General features: G+C 37.5%; 2 protein-coding genes across 15 annotated transcripts in view; one reads left to right on the forward strand and one right to left on the reverse strand.

The window, feature by feature from the left end:
- Positions 1-23,573, forward strand: part of nrg2a (neuregulin 2a) — a 101,738-nt gene that overhangs the window by 908 nt on the left and 77,257 nt on the right. For 2 of the 13 annotated variants that reach the window (XM_058758789.1, XM_058758795.1), the window contains exon 1: positions 13,131-14,194. The exons of 1 other annotated variant lie outside the window; for it this stretch is intronic. In XM_058758789.1, coding sequence (XP_058614772.1) covers positions 13,783-14,194 — 412 coding nt within the window. In that variant the 5' untranslated portion in view covers positions 13,131-13,782. Of the gene's footprint in view, positions 1-13,126; positions 14,195-19,546; positions 19,608-23,573 lie in introns of those variants that run through there. 10 more of the 13 variants (XM_058758792.1, XM_058758796.1, XM_058758791.1 and 7 more) reach the window with 9 other exon arrangements.
- On the reverse strand, positions 686-10,453 carry puraa (purine-rich element binding protein Aa). Of its 2 annotated transcripts, none has more exons than XM_058758805.1 (2): positions 10,262-10,453; positions 686-6,690 (listed from the first exon to the last, which is right to left on the reverse strand). In XM_058758805.1, the coding sequence occupies exon 2, from the start codon at positions 6,611-6,613 to the stop codon at positions 5,744-5,746; it is 870 nt and encodes a 289-aa protein (XP_058614788.1). In that variant the 5' UTR covers positions 6,614-6,690; positions 10,262-10,453; the 3' UTR covers positions 686-5,743. The 2 variants fall into 2 exon arrangements, with proteins under 2 accessions (XP_058614788.1, XP_058614789.1); XM_058758806.1 differs by having other exon boundaries at positions 686-6,724.

A 23,573-nucleotide genomic window follows, 5' to 3' on the forward strand; every position in this document is an offset into this window, starting at 1 on the left:
TTATAATGAAATTATTGAAATGTTGATTGCACATTATTTAGTCATAATACACAGATATTTTTGAATAGTAGAAAGATGCTTTTTGTAGCCAAATGGCATAAATGAGAATCTTGTATCTATTGATACAAGAGATATGAAAGTAGCACCGGTATGTTGCTGTACTACAGTAAAATATACACTTCAGTGGTCATTATATAGGCTAAAACACTTGACCACTCAATGTTGTGATTTACCAATCAGAATCAAGTAATTCAGAGGGTTGTGCAGTAAAAATTGTATTACAACCAAAATAGTATTTATCTGGCACAAAACAAGGAGGCTTTCCTTTAGGTTGACAGCATTAAACTTGGATTTTTATTAATCAAATTTATTCCATAATTTAAAACTAGAAACAGTTTTTAACTAAAATGCCACACAGGCACAGGCGGATGAATCAGTGATTTTTTTTTTAATTTTTAAAGTTAATAGTGTCACTACTTCGATTTTTAAAATTCACTATATATTTTTTACTATGTAATTTGTTATATAACAAAACTATAAATGCTCTTCAAGTAATTTTAACCACATAACTTATTTTACTTAAAATGATAGGTGTAAAGGTGATTTGTGTATAATTAAAAGCATTATTTTTTGTTTGGCAGAGCGGAAACAACATGCTGTTCAGGAAACCCGTTGTTATTTTTGCAGTTCCATTCGTTGTCGCAAGTGGTGCAGAAATCACACATTTCACCTTTAATGGATCAGTGCTATAAAAAAGAAATCTACTTTGTTCTTTCAAGGTCAGAGGAAGACACTGATTGGTTCATTAAGTGGTGAATCCCAGCTGCTCCTTTTTCAGAGGGAACAGAAATGCTAATAAAGGGTTTGAATGATTAATAATCTTAACTGGGAGCTTAATGCACATCTCAATGTGTACGTGTTCCTTGGAAATCTTAAAGAAAAAGTGTGCAACTCATATTAAAAATGGGAAAATTGCCTATTTTTATTTTGTATTACCAAATAGCTATACTGTGTTACATTCTCCAAAAAGAAACAAGATGAGTTGCCTACTGTTATATCAGTCTGACAGTATGGGAATCCAGGATTAAAACAATAAATAAAGACATGTCATGACAGCTTTGCTGTTAGATCTTAAGTAATGTGTTGCTGTTTCTTGTCTAGATTATCCAGTATGGTAGAAAGCATTGTAGAGTAGGAAAAATGAAATGCAATGATGAATAATAAATGAAGGGTATAAAATAGAAATGTCAGGATGTTAACTGTAACAGGATGAGTGACAGACCAGTTTATAGTGACAGGATGCATTAAACAAATAAGTATGTGGCATCAAGACAATTATATGACATCCTATTACCTGCATACTTTTGCAGTACATTAAAAGTATGTACCTTTCCAAAGAGAAAAAAGTACATATATACATTTAGTGCATTGTTTAAGTAGGTGAATTGGGATGCATCGTTGCTTTAGGTCATTGCCATCATGCCTTGATTGTACATTATCGGTTGATAAAAGCACCACCTATTGGTTAGAAAGTCATAAAAAATCATTTTAAATGCTGTAATAGAGTAATACAGCAATTATACATTTTTGCAAGCTTCACTTTTTTCAATCCAGTCTTCATCTGTTTGCTTAATTGTCTTCACCTAAATGGAAAAACAAATCTCTCATAACAAATCTGCTGGTGAAGATGGCAAGCAAGCATTGAGGCTATATCTGTGAAGTTTTTGTGATCCAACTTTTTATGTATCATTGTCACAATGCCCTGAGAATATGAAATAAATTTGGCTATAATGTCTAGAATTTTGAATAAGTTAATTAGCATGTCTTTTTCTTCATTTACTGCTGGGCTGTGATCATATAAAGTGCCCCATAATTGCATTTTGCCATTTGCAAGTTGTATTTTTTTATATTTGATTTGCCCATCCAGACCTGTCATGATTAGTGATGATTCTCACATAAGATTTTTTTTTTTTAATCAACAAAAGCAGTTGTTTTCTATATTTGTAACATGTTCTTGACATTGCAACTTACTTAATGTAGGAGAATGCAATGAGATCTGATTTAAAAAAAGTAATTTTCTTTAAATTTAACATTTTAGAATCATCATTTATGGTAAATGCAGGCCTCCATGTAAAACTAACTCAAATTCCATTTCATCACATGGACAATGAAAATGTGTTCATCATTCAGTATTGTCATTAAAAACTGAATTTAATGCCCTTAAACCTATGTAGCATAACCATATAAGCAGCTCTGTTTCATAATAATTAACCAATTACTATTTCATAGTAACCAAACTACACTGGGGCATGTTTTAAGTCAATGGTTTTAAAAGACGTTGCTGCAGCACAATACATGCTATTTAATAATAATAATAATGAAATATAAATAAAACTAAATCATTGGTTTGTTTTGCAGCAAGAACATCAGAAATCTGTTATACCAAACAGAGATCAGCCTTCTTTTTCTTTTTTTTTTTTTTTACAAAATATGACATATGAAGAGAGCAAGAGATCCAGTTCAAATGAAATCCCGAAAATCAAGGCAGCAATATTTTGTGAACATGTATGAAGATTTAGTATAAGGCACAATTAAGACATAAAATAAGACTCATTCTTGAATTGACAAATGTATATGATTTTTCATGATACATTCAACAGAATGGCCGTTGAACTGCAGCTCAAACAGTATCAATTAAAAAAAAAAAAAAATGAATGTTATTATGGTTATTCTGAGAAAGACCCCTTCAGTCATACTGTAGTATATTATCTCATATTCTTAACAGTTCTGTTCTGAAAAGTATAAGGTGATAAAAGACTTGATACGATTACACATTCCTTAGAAAATGTAGTGGTATTGTTAGTGCACATTATTACATTGGTTAACCACTGGAACCAATCAACAGTACCCATACAGGAAAAGGAAATTGCATCAAAATGACATTATGACATGTGTTATTACAGATCAGTTAGTCTGCATGCTTCAGGTCATAATTCTGTTCCTTCAAAAGCGCTACATCAACTCTGTGTACACAGAGAAAACTTCATTGAAGTCAGAGCCACAACATCAACCATTACCTGAACCGTTGCACACGAGAAAAAGAAACACAGAAACACTGATATTGAACATTCTTTTCGTGAGAGGTGGGTAAATTAACATTTCCTTTTATTTTTTTTAATTTGTAAAATGTACATAAATTATATTTGACGCATAACCGCCGAATGAGTAATTCAGTGAACTTCTTTGCAAAGGGAAGGAACATAAGTTAAGAGATAAAGAAAAAAATTATAATAACGGCACAAGGCATTCCTTGTTGAGATAATTTTCAAACAAACATTGGTCAGACATTTTTCTCCAGCTGGGAAAGCAATGTGCTACTGAAGAGAGAAGAGGTCATCACACACCTTCATCATTAGAATCATCCCATGTATGTATTTGTTGGGAAATTAAGGATACATATTCATTGCCCCTTACCCAAAGGCCTTCACCCCCCCGTTGTTTCATTCCAGTAACCCCCAGCCCTCCCACGTCAAGAGGAACAGAGACGAAACGGGCGCGTTTATGACATGAACATTCACAAAAAGTGCAGACAGGATAGATAACTGCTATGTGTTCGCTTCACCTGGGTGAAACTTGTTCATTACAATTGGTTTCTTTTCCAGATACAGACCTTTTTTTAAGTGCAGATAAAGGCTTTTAAGAAATAAAGACCTTTTAAAGAAATAAACGTGGAATTCAGCCACATGCTTTTCAAATATTAATCATATATTTAATTGATATACATATATTGCCAACATTGGCACGTTCAATATTGCACACAGTAATGAAATATAGCACTGGGAAGAGAAAGAAAAAATCAAACTTTGTGAAGCAAAGTTTCCAAAATGACAAATTACGTGAAGCAACACTGAAAAGTTAGAGGAAAGGGCGAAAAAAAATCCTGGCCACACCCCTCGACTAAGCTTTTGGTCTGTGACAGTGGCACACTACTGCCAAACTACAGAGAGGCTTCAGTACGGAAGTTTACCTCACACCAAAGGAGTTTGTGTAGAAGCACTAAACATCCTTTTGTCTGGCATGTAGCATCTAATACATTTTCGTCAAGGTGAGGAAAAATGCCTAGGTGATTTCTGAGTCACTCGTTGTGATCAGAATGATTTGCTTTTGGACCGAACAGACCACGAGTTATGCAATAGCATACGGGAGGGCCAGGGCCAAACAAAACCAGACGAGAAAAGGAAAGGGGAAAAGAAAAAAAAAAATGAACAAGAACCCAAACTTAGATCCAAAGCACCAGCCAGTGTATAAGCATGCGGAGTCTGTAAGGCACCAGGTTGTTTAATGCTGAAGAGTATGCTCCCCAACAAGTTTCATTAAAGTCAGGGTCTCCCAACACAGGTCCTCAAGGGCCCCCATGGAAAAAGGGCTTTCGTTTCAAAAGACTTGTCATTGATGTCTGATCAAACAGTCAAATGAGTTGATATATTATCTTAGTATGTACACGTACTTATCGGACAACTCGTTCCTTAAAAGAAAAAAACAAGTATTAATTCAACTACCTGACCAAACATTACTGACGTTATGGACATTGAAACCATTACAGAGATGAGTCCTTGAGGACGAACATTGAGAAATCCACCTCAATGTGGCTGTGTACTGGTTAACATGCAACTACAGCATTCCTTGGCGCCACTCATCCTCTCATTGGTAGACTGATAATATATATATATATATTTCTATATATTTGTTTTTAAACCCTTTAACAGATTGTTTGTCAAATCCCCCACTAAAAACGTGGGTTGTTTTCTTCTCCACTGAAATACATCTGATTCACAAAATCATACTTTGTATGTTTTTCTATATGAGCGTTTTCATACGTTTCTTTGTATGTTTGTATCGAGGGGTCCGGTTTAGTTACAAAAAGGTTTTCGAGAGCTCTTTCTCTTCTGTTGTCATTGCTCTTACTTATTAAGTACCTTTTTTTTTTTAATACACTGTGCATGACAACGAGACACAAATACATAGCATATCATCTGCATGACAAGAACTTCAATTAAAAAAATACACTGGTAATACTCCTCAGAATGTTTGCGAAGAGGTCGCCCACCGCCTCTGGATGCTTGCACACAGCGACCACTCGCTCTGCTGACCCCTGTACCTCTGTCAATCAACAGGTTGATATTTTTCCCTCCCATCAGGGTTCCTATCTAGCCCTCAGGTGATGCTTGGAATATCTAGTGGCATGGCTGCCATGACAACCTCTTCAGATGATTCGAAAATTTGGTTAAAAAAACTAAAACATCTGATTTGTGCTGAAGTCATTAGCTCACACGTAAAGGAACCGCTTCCTCGTAATCTCGGCAATAACTCCATTGCAAACACTTTTTATAATATCTTGGAACGTGTAAAAAAGTTCTCGGTTAATAAGGGAAAAAGAAACACTCAGTTCTGTTGTCGTCAAGTAGGAAACACAGTTCATATATAATGTTATTACTTGGTTTAGCAGCCGCTTACTGTATTAATGGTGGGTAAGTGGATGACATCCAGCGATGGGTGGACTGTCAGTCTGTGGAGGTTTGTATTTTTTGTGGGTAGTGCTCCCTTGGAGTTAAAACAGTTACTTATCTTTTATGTATCTCTCTCTCTCTCTCTCTCTTTTATTTTTTTTTTATTTTTTACAGCAAAGTACGTATAATTTCTCTTTAGGTTATTCGGATTATTTTTTGCATGGTTCTCTCCACTATCAATCCTCGTCCCCCTCGTCTCCGTGCATCTCCTCTTGTTGCTGCTGCTGCTGCTGAAGCTCGCATGCCCTTTTTTCCCGCTGTTTCTCTTGAATCTTTTTCATTTCGTCTGCGTATTTACAGAAAGTGCTGCCGAATTTCGACCACACTTTGTAGGGCACTGTAATAGAGTTGCGATAGGTGGGCTTGACTTCGCTTACCCTCATGAACACCCCGTACTTATTGGAGCCCACGTCAAAGAAAAAGCGCTTGTTGTCCACAGTTAAAGAGGTTCCCTCGGGCAGCTCCGCCGGCTCGTCCTCCACTCCGTAGTCGTCGATGAGTTTGGCGAGCGCGTCGCGAAACTCGATAAGTCCCTGGGCTGGAAGAGCGATGGTCTGGCCTTGCGTGGATCCCAAGCCGGGCCCCCGGTTGACGGTCTGCCGGATCCTCAGAAAGCGGCCCCTCTGGTTCTCCTTCAGATCCATGTAGTACTTCCGATTCTCCCGCACCAGAAACTCACTCTTCAGCGCCCGCCGCGGCTCGTCCTGCGCTATGTCCGGATTGCTCGGCCCTAACTGGGCATAGTGCTCGATGAAGTCCCCCAGATAGTCGCGGAACTCGACAGCCACAGACATGGAGAGCGTGAGGCGGCTCTTGTTTCCCCCGGCCCCGACTTCTGCTATCTTCAAGAAGCGGCCTTTCGCGTTCTGCTTTACGTCTAGATAGAAGCGCTTGTTCTGGATGTCAACCCGCTTCGAGGCAAGCTCCTGCGTCTCGTGCTGCAGCCCGGAAGCCGAGCCCGCCCCTCCTGTCACTGGGTGCATGGAACCGACACCCGGGCCCGTGGCTGCTCCTCCCTGCTCGCTTCCACTGTCTCTGTCCGCCATGATGCTGCTGCCTGCCTTCTCCCTCTGTCTTACTGCAAGCCTACTGCCAAGCAGCCACGCCACCGCTCTCGCGAGATCTGTGTGAGGAGAGGAGACGAGCGCTGTTCAGACCTGTGCAGAATCCAAATAAGTTTATCGTACAGAAGGTCTAACACTGCAGCAGCACTCTCTAATCACACATTTTGCCTGTCCTGAAAGATGACAATAAATTCAATTCAAAGCGAAAGTAAAACATTCAATTCGCTGCGTACTGAGTGCGTGCTGCCTTCACCGCGTATCTTAATATAGAGCATGTTTCACTGCTGTCAATGTATTTTAGTCTAGGCTATATGCAGTCGTTACAAAAGCCATTTGCTTAAGTTTCGCAGTCCTTTAAGTTTTTATTCAAGATTAAAGCTTAGAAAACTAATTATTAAACAGTGGTTAAAATGGTACGGGAGATTAAATGTTGCCGAAAACGGAAAAAATGCATGAGTTTTCTATATGCGAAGTGATAGAAATTGATTTAATTCATACTGATATCGCTCACGCATCCCTCTATTTAGCCTACGATAATTAAATGAGAAATTTTGCAAAATATAAACTGGCTAACATAATAAACATTTCCGGTTGTGTTTGGTTAGGCTTTCATTTAGTTCATCCTTCACTTCGGCTTTTTTTCCCCTTTTTTGGCATGGCAAAAATAAAATAGTTTATTGGAAATTAATTTTTCAGATGCATTCGTATTGATGCATTTATGCAAAATGCATTAAATGGCTATGATTTTGAGCTATAATAAATAGCTCAATTCGATATTTGATTTCTTCAGCTTTTAAGGTGGTTGAATTTTATTTGGGTAACGCCGTGAGGTATTCCTACATGTTACATTTTCTGTAGGTTTATGTTACGCACTTACCTAGGCTACAATGCGAGTTATTTTCATCCAGTAGCCTATTATTTAACATACGTTGCTGTATGCATTTATACCAGATGCAAATTATCCATTATAATCAACTACATACCCAAATAATTGTTGTTTTGTAGTTGTTCACCTTTTATCATCGAAAAAAAATCCCCTTGTAAAAAATATAAACAATTAACGGAGGTTTCTAATTAAATCAAGCCTCAGCATCGCCTGCATGTAAGAATTAAGGAAGTTTGCGTGTCTGAAACGGCTTTTGTGATAGGCTATTGTGTTCAAGGCCTGTTTGAAGAAAATGATGTAGGCCTAGTTGAATTTTAGGATTAATATAGCCTATATGTTTTCAACTTTACATTGATACAGTTGTGATGGATGCTTTCTCACCAAAGCGGTTAAGAGTAGTATGACCGTTATAAGCAGGAGAATATATCTCGACGTACTAAAACTAAACGTGGCTTGCATATTATAAGAACAGTAACACAGTTCATGCAGTTCGTCTCAATACAGCTGTAACGTTTCTCAGATACTATATATCACAAAACAGAAAATAAGCATAGGCAAATCAGTAATGGGTTTCTGGCATTTGTATAGGCCTATTTATTAAAAATACTAGATTAAACGAGTAAAATAGGCTAATATAATTTACAAAAATATGTCAAATGCATAGCCATAATGTTAATCAAACCTAAATGCTTTGTTTCTTACTATTTTCTTTGTCAATCCGCACAAAACCCATATAATTAATTTAAAAATGATTGGCAATGTAATACAAAATTAAAAAAAATGATTTATTGGTTTATAAACATGCTTTTCAAAGCAAACTGTTCTATAAATGTAGAAATGCCTCACTTTGATTTCGATTTTTATTAGTTATTAGATTATTTGCGTGTTTTCCTGTAGTTGTAAAAAAAATATTGCCCATATTTAAACCCACAGGTATTTTACAAAAACATCAAACAAAACATCGACTGGATAACTGCACTAATGTTTTTAATGTATTTTCTTTAACTTTATTGAACTGCTCTGTAATTTACTTGAAATTGTAAGCATGGGAAAACCCTGGAAAATAAACGTTTATTATTTTTTCACGCATCCAAGAATTGATTCTCTCTAATCGTTTAGTTTAGAAAACATTTAAATAATTTAGCAGCGTGTTCGTTAACAATTAGTACAATTGTGATAGACGTATCGGATTTGACAAGCAAAACGCATTTTTCAGAGACGGGATTGTGTTGAAATATTCTGATGCGCCTAATCGTACCTTCTTACTTTCATAAATGAGCTGTGGACGTAAAAAAAATAACACATCGTCATTAATAAACAATTTTCTTGCCCATTAATGTTATTTTAATCTTCAAGTTTCAGCTATAATACCAATGCAAGCTATAAAAGAAAGAACCAAAAGTTAAAATATAAAATCTCCTAAATCAAAAGTCTGCAGTAACGTAGATTAAAATGAGATATATAGAATTAATCTCCTTTTAAATACGTATAATTTAGATAAATATGTGCACTGATTCATGTCTTGAAATGTATATCTTCAACATCCATATTATTACAACAGTAGGTTAGCCTACTATAATAATAAATGTTCAATTGAGAGAGCCTCGACGTGTTTTCCATGCAATTTTCCAGGCATTTTAGTGTATTTGTATGTTTGTGCGAGAGGTAATAGGGGGCATATGCTTGCAATTTTCCTCAGTCCTCAAATAAAGCAATAAGGAACATGCAGCGTTTATGCACGCCTTGGAATAGAAACACTGAAAATGACTGAAATGCAGAAATGCAGTAAATAGATGGAATGAACATGTACATTACCAGACCATTTATTTGTTCAGTGTTTAAAGTTTCTCTAAAGAACGAGCACACGTCGAATACAAACAGCATTCATAAACATCGGGCCTTATAGTTATGAAAAAGTTATAAAATGTATTCAATTGCTTACACATATCAAGTCTATTCAAGCATATGCTTTAATAAATACACATTTATTAAAGTCCAGTCTATTCTAGCATATGTTTTAATAAATCAAGTGCATGTCTTTAATTGAAGAGATTTTAATATACTATAAATTAAATAAATGCATTTAAACAATGTTTGCATTCCAAGCAATTCAGTGTCTAAGATAAGTGATTTTCTTCCTGATTAAAAATAAATAAATAAATAAAAGTATAGGTCTAATAATAATAATTATATTATCTCGGGCTAAACATAAAAGTTAGTGGTCCCTAACTTTATGTGGCCTGTTGCTTACTAGAATGAAGAATGACTTAACTGGTTATTCTTAATTGTTACTTAACATTTTGTCATTTGAAACTTCTAATGCACTTGTAAACTCCTTGACATGGGCCTAACACAAGTGACAGTGCGTAAAAAAAGACATTGAGTGAAGGAAAGAGGGACCGTCGACTCCGTCACTTAAAGGCGTGCTTGTTTTTTTGGTCTAAGGTGAACTCTGTGAGCTTGGACTCATAATGGTATGTCACAGTCACACTATGGCACACTGGATTTGCCGCAACAGACAGATAGAGTCTGACAGCCTCGCTGTCTGTCAGCACTGTAAACAGTTAACGAGTTTGCGCAAGCAGTCTGTGATATCTGCCCACGGCTGCGAACATTAATTCCGTGGTTGTTATACTGACAAAAACAAGTATACCGCGGAATACCATGACATATGATCGTAAAGTGCAGTGCTGTTGCCAAAGTCGCAGACCTCATAACGAGCGACGTGGTTCGGCATATCTTACCCCGCTCAGTCTGCAGGCAGAGCGTTAGCCCCTGTGCAAGCCCTTCGCAGTTGAACACTGTCAAAAACAAAGATGAAAACCTGTAAGCCCTGAAGGCCTACTGTAAACACTGTCGCGGTGCTGCTTCACCGATGCGCCGTTCACAAGATGGAACGAAAGAGCGAGTCGTGGCATGGAGACGGACGCACGCACGAGCTCAACGCAGTGCGCGTGGAGTCTGATGTCAGCACGCTCAGCTGGGCAAAAGCAAACAGCTCTTGCGCCTCGCACTGTCGCTTTCGCGCTATTGCAGCTGGACGAGCTGTTTTAGCTGTTTTGATGTAGGAGAATACTTCATATACATCTAATATGAAATGTATTCCGAGTATTCGGCGTGCTATAGAAGCTGCAAATGTCGTAGAATCGAAAACTAGAGTCACGATCACCTTTTTACTGGGTTGTTAAATTAAGTGTGCATGCGAAAGTAATATGCACATGTGTTTGATTAACTTATTTATATGTCACAGTGGTTATAAAAACAATAAATAATCAAACAAAAATATATTGGTTCGATTATGTAACTTTATTATGTGAGTTCTATCAAAGTGGGTTGTTTCAAATAACCCTGAAGTAGGCCTACTTCACTTGTCTTGTCAACCAATGTTACCTAGAATTAATTTGCTGAAAAACGTATGAATGTAAGTTTTTAAATCTTCCAAGTCAACTCAGGATTTTGGGGTTAATTTACGGTGCTTCAATAAACCTTTAAATACTTTGCATTTTCAAGGGTGTAGCAAACTGCAGTGGGGACTAACTTATTAAAACATAATAAAAAGTTTGTAGTGTTAAGAAAAGCTTGAATAAGCTCTTTATCATATCTGATATGATCAAATGGTTTACAGAGATAGGATGACTTGTAGCCTAAAAGTGTCATGTTATCACGTGTACACGTGGACTGTGTCATGTCTTAATTTTCGGATTAATTTAAAGTGGTTGTACCGTATAAACAATCATTTCGTTAAACTCATATTTTACTTTGTAGTTCAGTGTAGTTTGGTCGGTGGGAGGTCGAGGGCAGCGCTGTTTCAGAACCATGGACAGTAACCGCCGAGTCCCGCCACTGCGTTTCTAATGATCGATCAGATTTGAGTTTTGTTTTTATCGAGTTGGTGCAGTGTGCCTGTGTAACCTACAAGTAATAAAGAAATTTGTAATCCACCTCCACATTTCTGAACCACTAACGTGAAGATCAAGAAGTGTTTAGGCATTGATTTCATTCCACAATAAGGGTGCGTTTATGTCGAACTTTGTTATGTTGAGCTTTTAACATGCGATATTATAGCCTTAGGTAGGCCTATTTTCTTAACACATCAACTAAATATAACATTTTCGTCATCTTTCGCTGTTTTTTTTATTAGACTGAATAATAGCAATAAAGGCATTTCTTTATATTTTTATATTATTTTTATATTTGCATCATTTATTATTTATATATTGCATTATTATTACATTTTCTTAGAAGTTTTAAATGAATGTAATGAAAATATTAATTAATTAAATACTTTCTTTCAAGATCACCCTTTAAGGACAAGCGTTTCCTCTTTTAAATTCCTTTATACATGTTCGACACGTGTACATTTTTATAGCAATTATATGATTATTAGAATGTAGATGTAGAAACATTGGCATTAAACTCTTTTTGGTGTCATGACCTTGCACAGGCTAAATTAACTATAAAACTGTCAACCCTTTTATTTTTAAAGGCCTATCTATACCACAACGTTATAATTACTCATTTAACTTGATATGGCACAATGCACCACTTCAACACTTAAAGACATTTTTGTCTGATAGAATGTGTAAAATATATATTCATATTTCATATATCTCTGAAATCACATTTTTAGGCTATTTAGGTCCTGTCAGTTAGGCCATAAACACTATAGCTTGGTTTATTTATTTATTTTCTTAAGGAAAGCATTCAGCAACCTACAAATAAGCAGTGAAATCTCAGAAAGGGTCAGTTTATGAACTACCACCACTGTGCCTTGTGCAGGACCCTAACCCCAAGTTACTCCAATTAAGGGGCATTAATCCTGGAGTACTGTTTTGTACTGTGCACTGTTCGTTCATTTAAAATTGAATAAATTAAAACGTCTGAGAGATTACAATTTGCGATATTTATTACCCATGGTTCCCCACAGTCATCTTACAAGTTAGAAAGGTGTTGTGGTTTCCTCTGTGTGCGCACAAAACAGCAGATGTCGCCCTTAGTGAAGTTGTAGCTGCGCTCCTTCGCAGATCCACAGGTTCAGCCTTCGTTTAGTACAGGATTTAGGTTATTTTACGTATCGTTCCTAACCGGTTAAAGTCTAATATTGATATTTATCATCTCCCTTTAAACATTTCGTGCGTGCCAAGTATGTTTATAAATGCTTTACCATCTTGTGCACGTATTTTGCGTTTGATGCAGTCTGCTGCTACATTCGTGATGTTCCTTCATTTCATTTGTTAAAAATTTTCTCATTCGTCCAGGCATCAGCAATGCAACGGATACCAGACGTAGCCTATGGATTTGATGCAACGCCTCACTATCATTGTTTTCTCTGAGGCAGAACGGCGAATGTGACCTGAATGCAGGGCATGATTTAGTAATGGAATGAGACGCAAAACTCATTCAAATCTCATTCATTCGCACTGTTAGCCATCGCGCTCAAAGCAGCGCAAACCTCTGCGGTGCTCTAACGATTTACAGGGAGATTTGAGGCGGGCTCTTCCCTTGCACCATACATTTTGGTGTTTTTTCTTTTTCTTTTTTTCTTTCTTTTTTTTTTTTTTTTTTTAATTCGATGAGGATTGGCGATGGGAGAGATCATGGATTGACCATTTTTCTCGGGGTGTCGGAGACTAAAGACGCACACGCCGGCGCATGGGCGTTCGTTTCAGCACCCCAGCCGTGAATCTGCCGTTTGTGCGGGGAATCTTGCCCTGATAGATCGGGGTGGCGGATAGAGACGGGGCGCGAGGGATACGGCAACAGCGTTTTGTCGCTACGAAAGTGGATTCTTACAACGTTTGTGCTGAGGGGATATCGAAAGTAGCCCTAATAGTTTACTGCAGCATTTCACATTCGACTGCAGTGGAAGATACACAGCAGCCAGTGGCGAATAGGGCGCGCTCACCACTGCAATTTCGGGGCAAAGATTGACTGGCGGCGTCTTGCGGATACCTGCTCGTGTCTTCGGCAGCGTCCACGACTTTCCCTGCATTTTACAAAGCGCTTCGGAAGAATGCAGTTGAGGGATCTGTATTAACCCAGCAGCATTACGCCGTTTCCGGTTCCCAGCTGGTGTTTCCCGATTGCAAATCTATCGGAAAAAAGCAGCGGATCCCGATGGCATGGACACTTACGCAAGGTCTGCCGCGCCGCCGTGCTACTGGAGCCTATTCGCAGTCTCTTCAGCCTTCAACCCAGCTCCACCGCCATCGCCCCGCAGCCCTGCCGCAACGCGACCACCGACCATCGAGCCAAAGCAGGCGGCATGAGGAGGCTTGATTCGGTACACTTATCCATGCTGCTCATCGGGGTCTCCTTCGCCTGCTACTCCCCGAGTCTGAATTCCCTGCAGGACCAGGCTTACAGATCCGCCGTGGTGATTGAGGGCAAGGTGCAGTCCGCGCCTCAGAACGTCTCAGCGGAGCCGTACAGTGTGAATGTCAAAGTCCTGGACGTGTGGCCGCGAAACAGCGGGGGTCTGGAGCGGGAGCAGCTCGTCACCGTGGGGGAATTTGGCTCGGAGGCTCCGTGCGCCAAAGTGAAGAAGAATCACAAGTATATATTTTTCATGGACCCAACTGATGAACCCTTGGTTTTTAAAGCGTCATTTGCGCCCTTAGATACAAGTGGGAAAAACCTGAAAAAAGATCTTGGGAGGATCTTGTGTGAAGACTGCGGTAAGTTTATGCCCACAAAATGCTTGTGCAGAGGCTTGCAAATTGACATTGGCCGTCGGCTTCGGTTGTATGCTTATGTGTGGTGCGGATGACATCCAAATGTTTGGTGTAAGTAACAGATGGGGGCTTGTGGGGGCGTCTCTGCAGCAATATTGGGCAGGAATAAAACGCTTAAAGGTTTTTCGTGGTATCATCAGACATATGCAAAGACATATGCTTAGGTACACGCGCGCTCGCTGCTCATTTGTAGGATAGCAAATTCTTTCCTCAAGACAATTGTAATTAACTAGCAGTGTTCATGGCGGAGCCATCAGACAGGGCCCACAGCTTGTATGTTCGGATATGAAAAGGTATAGAAGGTCAGAATGACTCAGAATATCTTCAACTGTAGCCGTCAGGACCTAAAGCTCATTGCTCTGTTGGGAATAGAAAGTTGCTGGTCTGCGCTTGTGTAATGGGCCTTCAGAACAACTGCACTGGGAGTGGAGCCTTTAAAACTCCACTCAGGACGCGGGGAGTATTTTCCAGCTAACAGTTATGTGTCACCTGTTTGCATGCAGCATTTTTATGACCTTTGTATAATAAGAAATTCGATTGATCCCAATTGTTCCTCGAAAGCACATTTTAACCTTCAGTTATTGGCTACTTTTTAAAAGCGGCAACTCAAATCCCACTCTCACAATTGCAAAGAAAAAAATGACACTGCATCTTTTTCTTAGTGTTGTGATATGATTAGAAGTTGGTACCATTCTGTCAGTGAATGAGTTTCAGGTCACCGTGTTTTCCACTGGCCTACTGTCAGAGGGCTTCTACATGTAACGCGTTTAGATTGTCGCTGTCCAGGGTGCTGTACCGTCCTCTGCTCATCTAATGAATGAGTACGCGAGAAACACCTAGTCTAAAAAATGTGAATGTAAATATGCTATGTTTATGTAACTAGTGCACAATTTTTCCTTTCCAAGAGTAACTTTTATATTAGATACTTTGCTACTCAGTATCCCAGTTCAAGTAGCCTAATGTTAACAATTCGAAAAATGTTGTCTATGGTAACTAAAATACCAACTGTTCACTTCCAAATATGTATTGCAGTTGTTGCTGGTATCTATTCCATTTTTATTATTAATTCTTCATAGGTACTAATGCACCTACTAATGTCTATTCCATTTTTTATTGGTGTTGGTAAGATTTTAAAATTTTCTAGTTTTTATAAGATTTCTATTTTGAATACGTACTTTATAGTTAAATGTAAAATATATAGGCCTACTAAAAAATTAACTTTAACTAAGGTGTTTTTACACACCTTTTTAAGGCAGTGCCTGCTCAAAATTTAGTGTAAAAGTGCGCAACCGCATGAAAGCCAGACTAAATTATGCTCTGACCCACGTCAGCTCTTAGTTTCAAAATATAGAGTTGTTATTGCTGTGTAAATGCATTTATGCCACCTCTAAGCAGCATTAAACAGTCTGTGTAAAAACATCTAAATGCCACTTTAGAGGCACTTCTGTGCTGTCTATGCTATGTGTAAATTTGACTCTAGAGAGCTAATGAATCTAACGTGTCTCATTAATTGGCATTAGTATCTAATAAGTACAAAAACACCTTTTTAGGCATCTTTACACAGTTGAGTTAAGGCTGCTTAGTGCCTACTCAAAATTATGTGTAAAGACTTAATGCTGCATAAACCCAGACAAAATTAAGCCTGTTCTGACCCAACTCAGGCCCTAATGTCAAAGCATACAGTTGTATTTGCTGTGTAAATGCATTCATGCAACCTCTGAGCAGCATTAAACAATCTGGATAAAGACACCTAAATGCCACATCAGAAGCACTTATGTGCCACCTTTGCAGTGCACATTTGGCACTAGAGTGCTAATGAATCTGAAATCTAAAAAAATGAATCTAAAAAAAAAGCTTTTTAGGTATCTTTACACAGTTAAGGCTGCTCTGTGCCTCCTCAAAATTATGTGTAAAGACTTAATGCTGCTTAAAGCCAGACTAAATTAAGCCTGTTGTGATCCACTTCAAGTTCTTGTGTCAAAGCATACAGTTGTTTTTGCTGTGTAAATGCATTCATGCCACCTCTGAGCAGCATTAAACAGTCTGTGTAAAGACACCTTAATGCCACTTCAGAAGTGCTGCTTTTGCAGTGTAAATTTGGTTTTCGAATGGATGCTACAATTTATTGCAATACACTAGAATGGGTACTAGTAACAATTGAAATTATTTGAAAGTGTATAGCTGAAAAATTGAGTGCTATGAAGATAGCAAAGTGCAAGAAAAAGTAAAAGAGTCTAATAAAATGTTGACAGTAAAATATTAGTTTTGAGGATTCAATGTTAAAACACTTGCTACAGTATGCTAGTTCATGCAGCTTATGAAAACATAGTGTAGCAGACAGAGGCCTTGAATCAGAACTATCGTTCAGATTTTTCTAACCTCATCAATAAATTGGAAATCTTGTCCCATGGCTTCTTTTCAAAGATCAACGAGTGCTCGCTAGATGACTTTGCAGTTTCTTCTCTCAAGTGAATCTAACCTCTGCATTGAACTAACTTGTGTGATGCAACAAAATTATTTACACCATTTGCTTTGTGATGAGACTGCAGTCTGCCATTCACTCACAGAAACTTTTTCTGTTCCGCATGTTTGATGTGAAAGGGGTCTGTTATGAATTCAGGGGGTTGCTGCGAAAAATAAAGGTCCCAATCTGACCTCCACTGGCATGACTTGTTTGTTTTTCTGGATAGAGTGCGATTTAAACAGGAAGGCACAAGCTTTTCAAATATGTCAGGTCTGACGGGTGCCTCAAGTTTTGAAGATAAAAATATGTTTCTTCTTCTGTCCCTAATGGCTCAACCTAGATTGAAAACCTGTAAATGCAGGTATTTTGAAATTTTTTTCCCCCACATTTTTTGTAGAGGGAGACCTACATGAGGAATGACAGGTGGGTGTTTGGTCGTGTGTTTCTCCACCAAAATGTGTTTTGCGATATATCTTTAGTTAATTATGATTTAGAAACGATGACAGGGAAGTTTGTAGTATTTGATGCTCCTCTTCATGTGTGATCCTGATTTTTCCCTTCCCCCTGTGTGGAGGTCACAGCTGCATCGAGGTGGCAGTCCAGAATATGCCGGTGGCTCAATATCATTGATCCGAAAGAGCTCTCGGGCAAAACTGCATGACACAGGACAAGAATAACAGCTGTTGATTGACATGCACAGAGGGAAGGAGATGCATATGTCTTTTTTAATAACTATGTAAGGTCAAATCTAAAATGTGAAGGATTTTGGGCGAGACCAAACACAGAGATCCTGTCATAACAAAATCTCTGTGGATGCCTGACTGCCATGGAAAATTTACCTCAGTGCATGATTCAAAAGGCTGTAACAAGAGAACTGACTGAAGAGATTTAGTGATGATTGGCCACATATCTCAGCTACAAACTGAATTCGGCCTTGAAAAGGAAATTGGTGACTGCCGTCTTACTGCTGGACACTTATGGTGGGTTGTCATCTGGGGTAATGGCCATGGTAAAACACTAGTTTTATAAACTTGGTCATATTTAGGATACTAAAGCGGGATTATGCACTCTCTCCAGCATGGCCCACTTTTCCATAGCTCCAAGAAAAGAAAATCTCTCTCTGCAGTTCGCCCACACATATTCCCTTCAGACAAACAGGCCTTAGCTCAGAATGTGTTTCAAGAGCTGGACACAAGCAATCGGTGAAAACCAGCCAGTTTTGTTGCATTCGGATTGTAAAATGAACCAATATTGATATGGTTTAGTAGGAAATTGGTTGGAAACGGCTGAAATGCAATGCAGCATCCTCTTGCCTTAAAGGGATAGTTAAGTCTGTTATCATTTAATATTTTTGTGTTTTTTGGTCCATACAGTGGAAGTCAGTGGGATCTAATTAGGTTTTGGTCCCCACAGACTTTCATTGTATGGACAAAGACAACTGAAACACTCTTTAAATGATATTTTTTAGTGTTCTTAAAGGGATAGTTCACCCAAAAATGAAAAGCGTGTTATCATTTAATATTTTGGTGTTTTGGACCCCACTGATTTTCATTGTATGGACAAAGAGAGTTGAAACATTAAAATATCATAGTTTGCTTTCTTAAAGGGATAGTTCACCCAAAAATGAAATTTCTAAATAATCTGAAAAGAAGATATTTTGAAGATAGTTGGTTGCCAAACAGTTTTGGTCACCACTGATTTCCATTTCTCATATATATATTATATTGTATTATATATGAAAAATAAATATACTAAAATGTATTTGAAATACATTTATTTCACGCTAAGTATACTACAAATACATTTATGTACTTAATAAAAAATACCCTGAAACTGTACTTTTAGTATACTAAACTGGCATACTTAACGTCTGTTAAATTGGAACAGCTAATTTTGTACTTAATGCACTTTAATTAATTGTGCGGAAGACAACTGTGCTAAAGATATATTGAAGTATATGTGGTTGTGGAAGTATATTAAAGTGGAACTATTGCAAGTATACTTCAGGTAAACTTGAAATATCTTGCTTTTAAAGCCCGATATTATTCAAACATCCTACAATCCTCTTCAGTAGTGACATTAAAACACATTTTAGGCTTAATATTATGAAATGAGCATTGTGCACAAGTAAAAATAATAAATAAAGTTTAATTATAACTTATATATCAGCAAGTCTTGAGCAATACATCAGTAAATATGTTAATAGATTTTAACTATACTTAGTATGAGTAAATAAATGTATTTTAAATAAATGACATCCCACAGAAGAAAGAATCATACAGTTTGGGGTTTCGTAAATGGTGTCAAAATGTTCGTTTTTGGATGAACTCTCAGTTTTTTCATATTAAGAATTTCTTCCTGGGTTTATGTCTTTATTTAAAACATGTGCCATGATTTATATCACAAGACTTCATGTTACCATGTACAATCTCTTATTTAAAGCAGCCAGTCTCTGCTGGATAGTTTGTCCCCTGATAGTCAGGCTTTGTTTTCCTTCAAGCACAATAATAACTATTTCAGGCCTGGGATCATACAATATTAGCCACGCATATTTTGCTTTTGAAATGCAATTTGATTAAAACTGGAAACCAACAATTAGCACCATGGCTTGTACATTTGCAATTGTATCTCAAACTGTTCATAAAGTAGGTTTATTTTCCTTGGTAGAAGACAAAGCAATTCATTCATAATTACATAATTCATAGTTACGTTTCTTCAACATCAATTTACAGCAGCTGAATAGCCTGTCCGTGTGCAGGCCTGTACACCGGCTGTTGAATGACTGCTGTGAGCGACTCTCGGGTGAAAGCAGTGTGGATCAACTGACTGAAGGTGGAATACCGAAGATGGGCTTCCCATCGATCCTGGTCACGCATGATGATGAATGTTTGTGTAGGTTGCTCTGCATCTTCCCTCTTGAGATAGATTCATACACTGTGGCCCTCTTCATCGCTGTTGTGCGGAGCATGGGGCTGACAGGAGACGTATGAAGCAGGCCTCCAGTGGCCTCCAGTGTGTCAGCTGTACTCTGGGACACGTGTTGTTACCTAGACTTAATTACTGCATGATAATCGCTGTCAGCTCTTAGTTCGGCTCTCTGTATCTGCGTATTTCAGCAGTTTGCTTCAATTTTGGCACCTTTAGCTGGTAGGAAAGATTTTGAATATGCCAGATTATTCTTATGCAGGATATGTGCCATCGCTTGATTTATATCGCAGAGTATCTCTCTGATTATATAGTTTACAGAATATCAATATTTTAATATTTTGAAAACTTACAGTATAGAATTTTTATTTTATTTTATTATTAATTTGGCTCCTATCTGCTTGAAAACTCTTGTGGACAAGGGATCATTTTTTGCAGATTTCTGTGGCCCTGGAAACCCCTGCTGGTAAATATTGCAATTGCACTTTTGAGGCAAACAGCATCATTCTCCATTGATGGGTGTTCAAAAGAAAACCTGTTCAGACTAAAGAAATTTAAAAAATGTTATGGAGAATCAATATTTAATATAAAAACACTCACATTTTATTTTATTTTATTATTTATTTATTTATTTTTATTTTACCGAGGCTCTAAAAGTCACCATGAAATCAAATTGACAATTCTAATTTTTATTTTAGAAAATTTTTGGTGTGTTGCAGTGTTTATTATAAATGATCCATATGAGCACAATATTATAAAAAAAAAAAAGAAGCAAAAAACAAAACAAAACACAACAAATAAAGTCGTAAACTTTAATCGAATCAGTTCAGCAATGAATCAAGTTATTTCTTTTCTCTTTTTTCCCCTCAAGAAGCCATTTCACTCTGATATACGTCACAATATGAAAGAAAAATCGGATGGAATTTCTGTTTTATGCTGACTTTAAAAGTGAGAAAAAACGATATATTTTGCTGTCTGCTGCTTTTGACATTACAGCTCATGAAAAGTTGCTAATAAAGAGATTGTGATGGTACACGTTCATGCAGTGTCACCAGCCAATCAGTATAATCATAATGTAATTTTCCTGCAGCTCCAGAGTCATTAATCACATGACATTTTTGCTCAGATGATTGATTTAAAACAACCTGGCAGCAGAACGGAGCCTCCATGAGCAAAGATGGCGGTCATGTATTTCCGTGGAGTCCTGCACCAGCCAAGCAAGTGCCAATGAACAGGAATGCTAACAATTAGTTTTCCCCAGATATTACAGAGTCAGACCTCCTTGCTTGAGTGCTACTGAGACAACCAATTACCTAGAATGGACTCAGTGTATAGCGCAAGAGCAATCTTGACTGTTTGGCCCGTGTGTATTCTGTCTGTTTTCCTCTTCAACCTTTTGCCAGCTCCTGTCTCCTCATAAAGCCCCCATGAGCACTCTCGTTCCTTCTCCCTCTGCTTCGGTAACAATCCACCTTCTGTCTTCTCAAGCTGTAAGTGTCTCACAATGTGATATCAACATCCACACAGAACATTAGACAGATCAGAGCTTCCCTATTTAGTGAACAAACACACTAACTACAGAAGGCTGTCGTTCTCTGTGAATCAATTATGTACTGCATGGTCTGAATGGAGTTTACATTTACATACAATGGCTCCAAAAATTATTGCAGCAGTTAGGCATGCATAGTTCAAATGAAAATTCTGTCATTACTTACTCATCCTCAAGTTGTTCCAAACCCGTTTGACTTTCTTTATTGTGTGAAACACAAAAGAAGATATTTTGAAGAATGGTGGTAACCATACAGCTGCTGGTAGCCATTGACTTCCAGGGAAAAATGCTATGGAAGACAGTGGCTACTAGAAACTGTTTGGTTACCACCATTTTTCAAAGTATAGATATACAACAATAATCTTTTTTTTGGGGGGGTGGACTATCCCTATTCAGACACTTAAAATGTAAAACCAAAATATTTTACTCAAGTAAAAGTACCATTACATTAATGACATTTTACTTAAGTACAAGTAAAAGTACCAGTCTAAAAATCTACTCAAGTAAAAGTAAAAATTAGCTCATTTAAAATTTACTCAGAGTAAAAATTACTTTTTAACAGTGGGAGGGACGCAAAAATGGGATAGGCCAAGGGTGTCAAACTCAGTTCCTGGAGGGCCACAGCCCTACACAGTATAGATATAACCCTAATTAAACACATCTGATCCGGCTAATCTAATCATTTAGGCTTATTTGAAAACTACATGGTTTGTGTGTTGGAGCAGGGTTGGAACTAAACTCTGCAGGGCTGCGGCTCTCCAGGAACTGAGTTTGACACCCCTGGCATAGGCCTATAAATCTCAAACTAGTTGTTTTTAATTAAAGGATTCAGTTATTTAGAATAATAAGACATTTGGGCTGTTACCAGGCAAATTAAATCAATATCAACAAAATTAATCTTTGCAATGCAGAGGAAACACAGAAGCTTCATCTGAAGTGGCTTTTAGATGTATTTACACACTGTTTAATGCAGGACATGAATGCATTTAACCTGCAGTTACAAATGCAGAAATAATGTTTTGATATATAAGACAAAATGTTGAATACTCATTTGAAATTATATTAAAAATAAAAAATAAAATCAAAAGATACTTTAAATGTGAAATTAAAACCGCCAGTAGGTGTCACCAAGTCACTGTTAATAAGTGAGTCATTTAGACTGAACCGAATCATTTTAACAGTTGATTCATTCAGGAACGAAACACCGTCATTGCTCAGAGAGGCAAAACAGTGCTGTGGCTGTGTTTGGGATTATTTTTGTTGTCGAAATAGAGCAAAAACACGCAATATGGTGTCTAAAACGCAAGTCTGTTAATTAAATATTATATATTGTTTATTGAACTGTTGTAAAAAAAAAAAAAAAAAAAATAAAAATCTATATGTAATCATGCTGAGTTTTGGAGAAAAACGGCACTCTTCGTGTGATATTGATTTACTATATGAAATGATATAAATAAACATTTTCTGCCCCTTTATCTTCAATTTTGTGATTATATAATGCATTTTCACAGACTGAATCACGCAGTGAAAGAATACAGTCTAACTGCGCGCGCGCACTAGTCTAATCTACTAGACTTCACAGCACTCTGTAGGACTCTGTTTTTGATCATGTCAAATCGCACATCGTTAAAACAACAATTGCGATATTACCGCAGACGACATATATCGCACAACCTGCACCACTGTCTTTTTGGCTAATTTGAGCAAAACCTTTTGCTAAACTGCCAAAGCTTCATTTTAACCACCAATGCAATGATGCATTATTTACCTTACCTCTAACGTTACATGCTCGCGAAAGGTTGATGTCGAGATTTTATAAGCAGCTAGTTTGGTCTCCCTAGGCAAACACAGTTTATACTGCATAATAGAGCATACACATGGCCAGGGGTTCACTTCATTTCCTTCGAGTTCAACTTCAGCAGAATACGACGGGGTTTGGTTTTCAGCTGGGTCTGCACCATTAACGCCTGTCTTGTCCGTCTGCATCTTTCTTCTGATTTTAGCGCCAGTTTGTTCTCCTGCCCATTATTTACTGCAGTAGTTTCCAGGGAGCGATTTTTTTTTTTTTTTTTACATTTTCTTTATTCAGTAATTAATGTGTTTTAAAATGTAGCGAAGTACAATACTTCAAACAAAATATACTTAAGTAAAAGTAAAATTACAGATTTTAAAAATTACTTTAAAAAGTAGAAGTACACAAAAAAGCTACTCAATTACAGTAACACGAGTAAATGTAATTCGTTACTTTCCACCTCTGGTTATTTGGTATTTGTTCACCTTTTCAGACTTGTTCAAAAGTTTTGGGTCAGTAAGAAAATTGGGTAACACTTTATTTTAAGGTGCCCTTGTTACACAAGTTTCATGTTCTTACTATTATAATAACA

This window comes from Onychostoma macrolepis, chromosome 21 (assembly GCF_012432095.1).
Source record: "Onychostoma macrolepis isolate SWU-2019 chromosome 21, ASM1243209v1, whole genome shotgun sequence".
Taxonomy (NCBI): domain Eukaryota; kingdom Metazoa; phylum Chordata; class Actinopteri; order Cypriniformes; family Cyprinidae; genus Onychostoma; species Onychostoma macrolepis.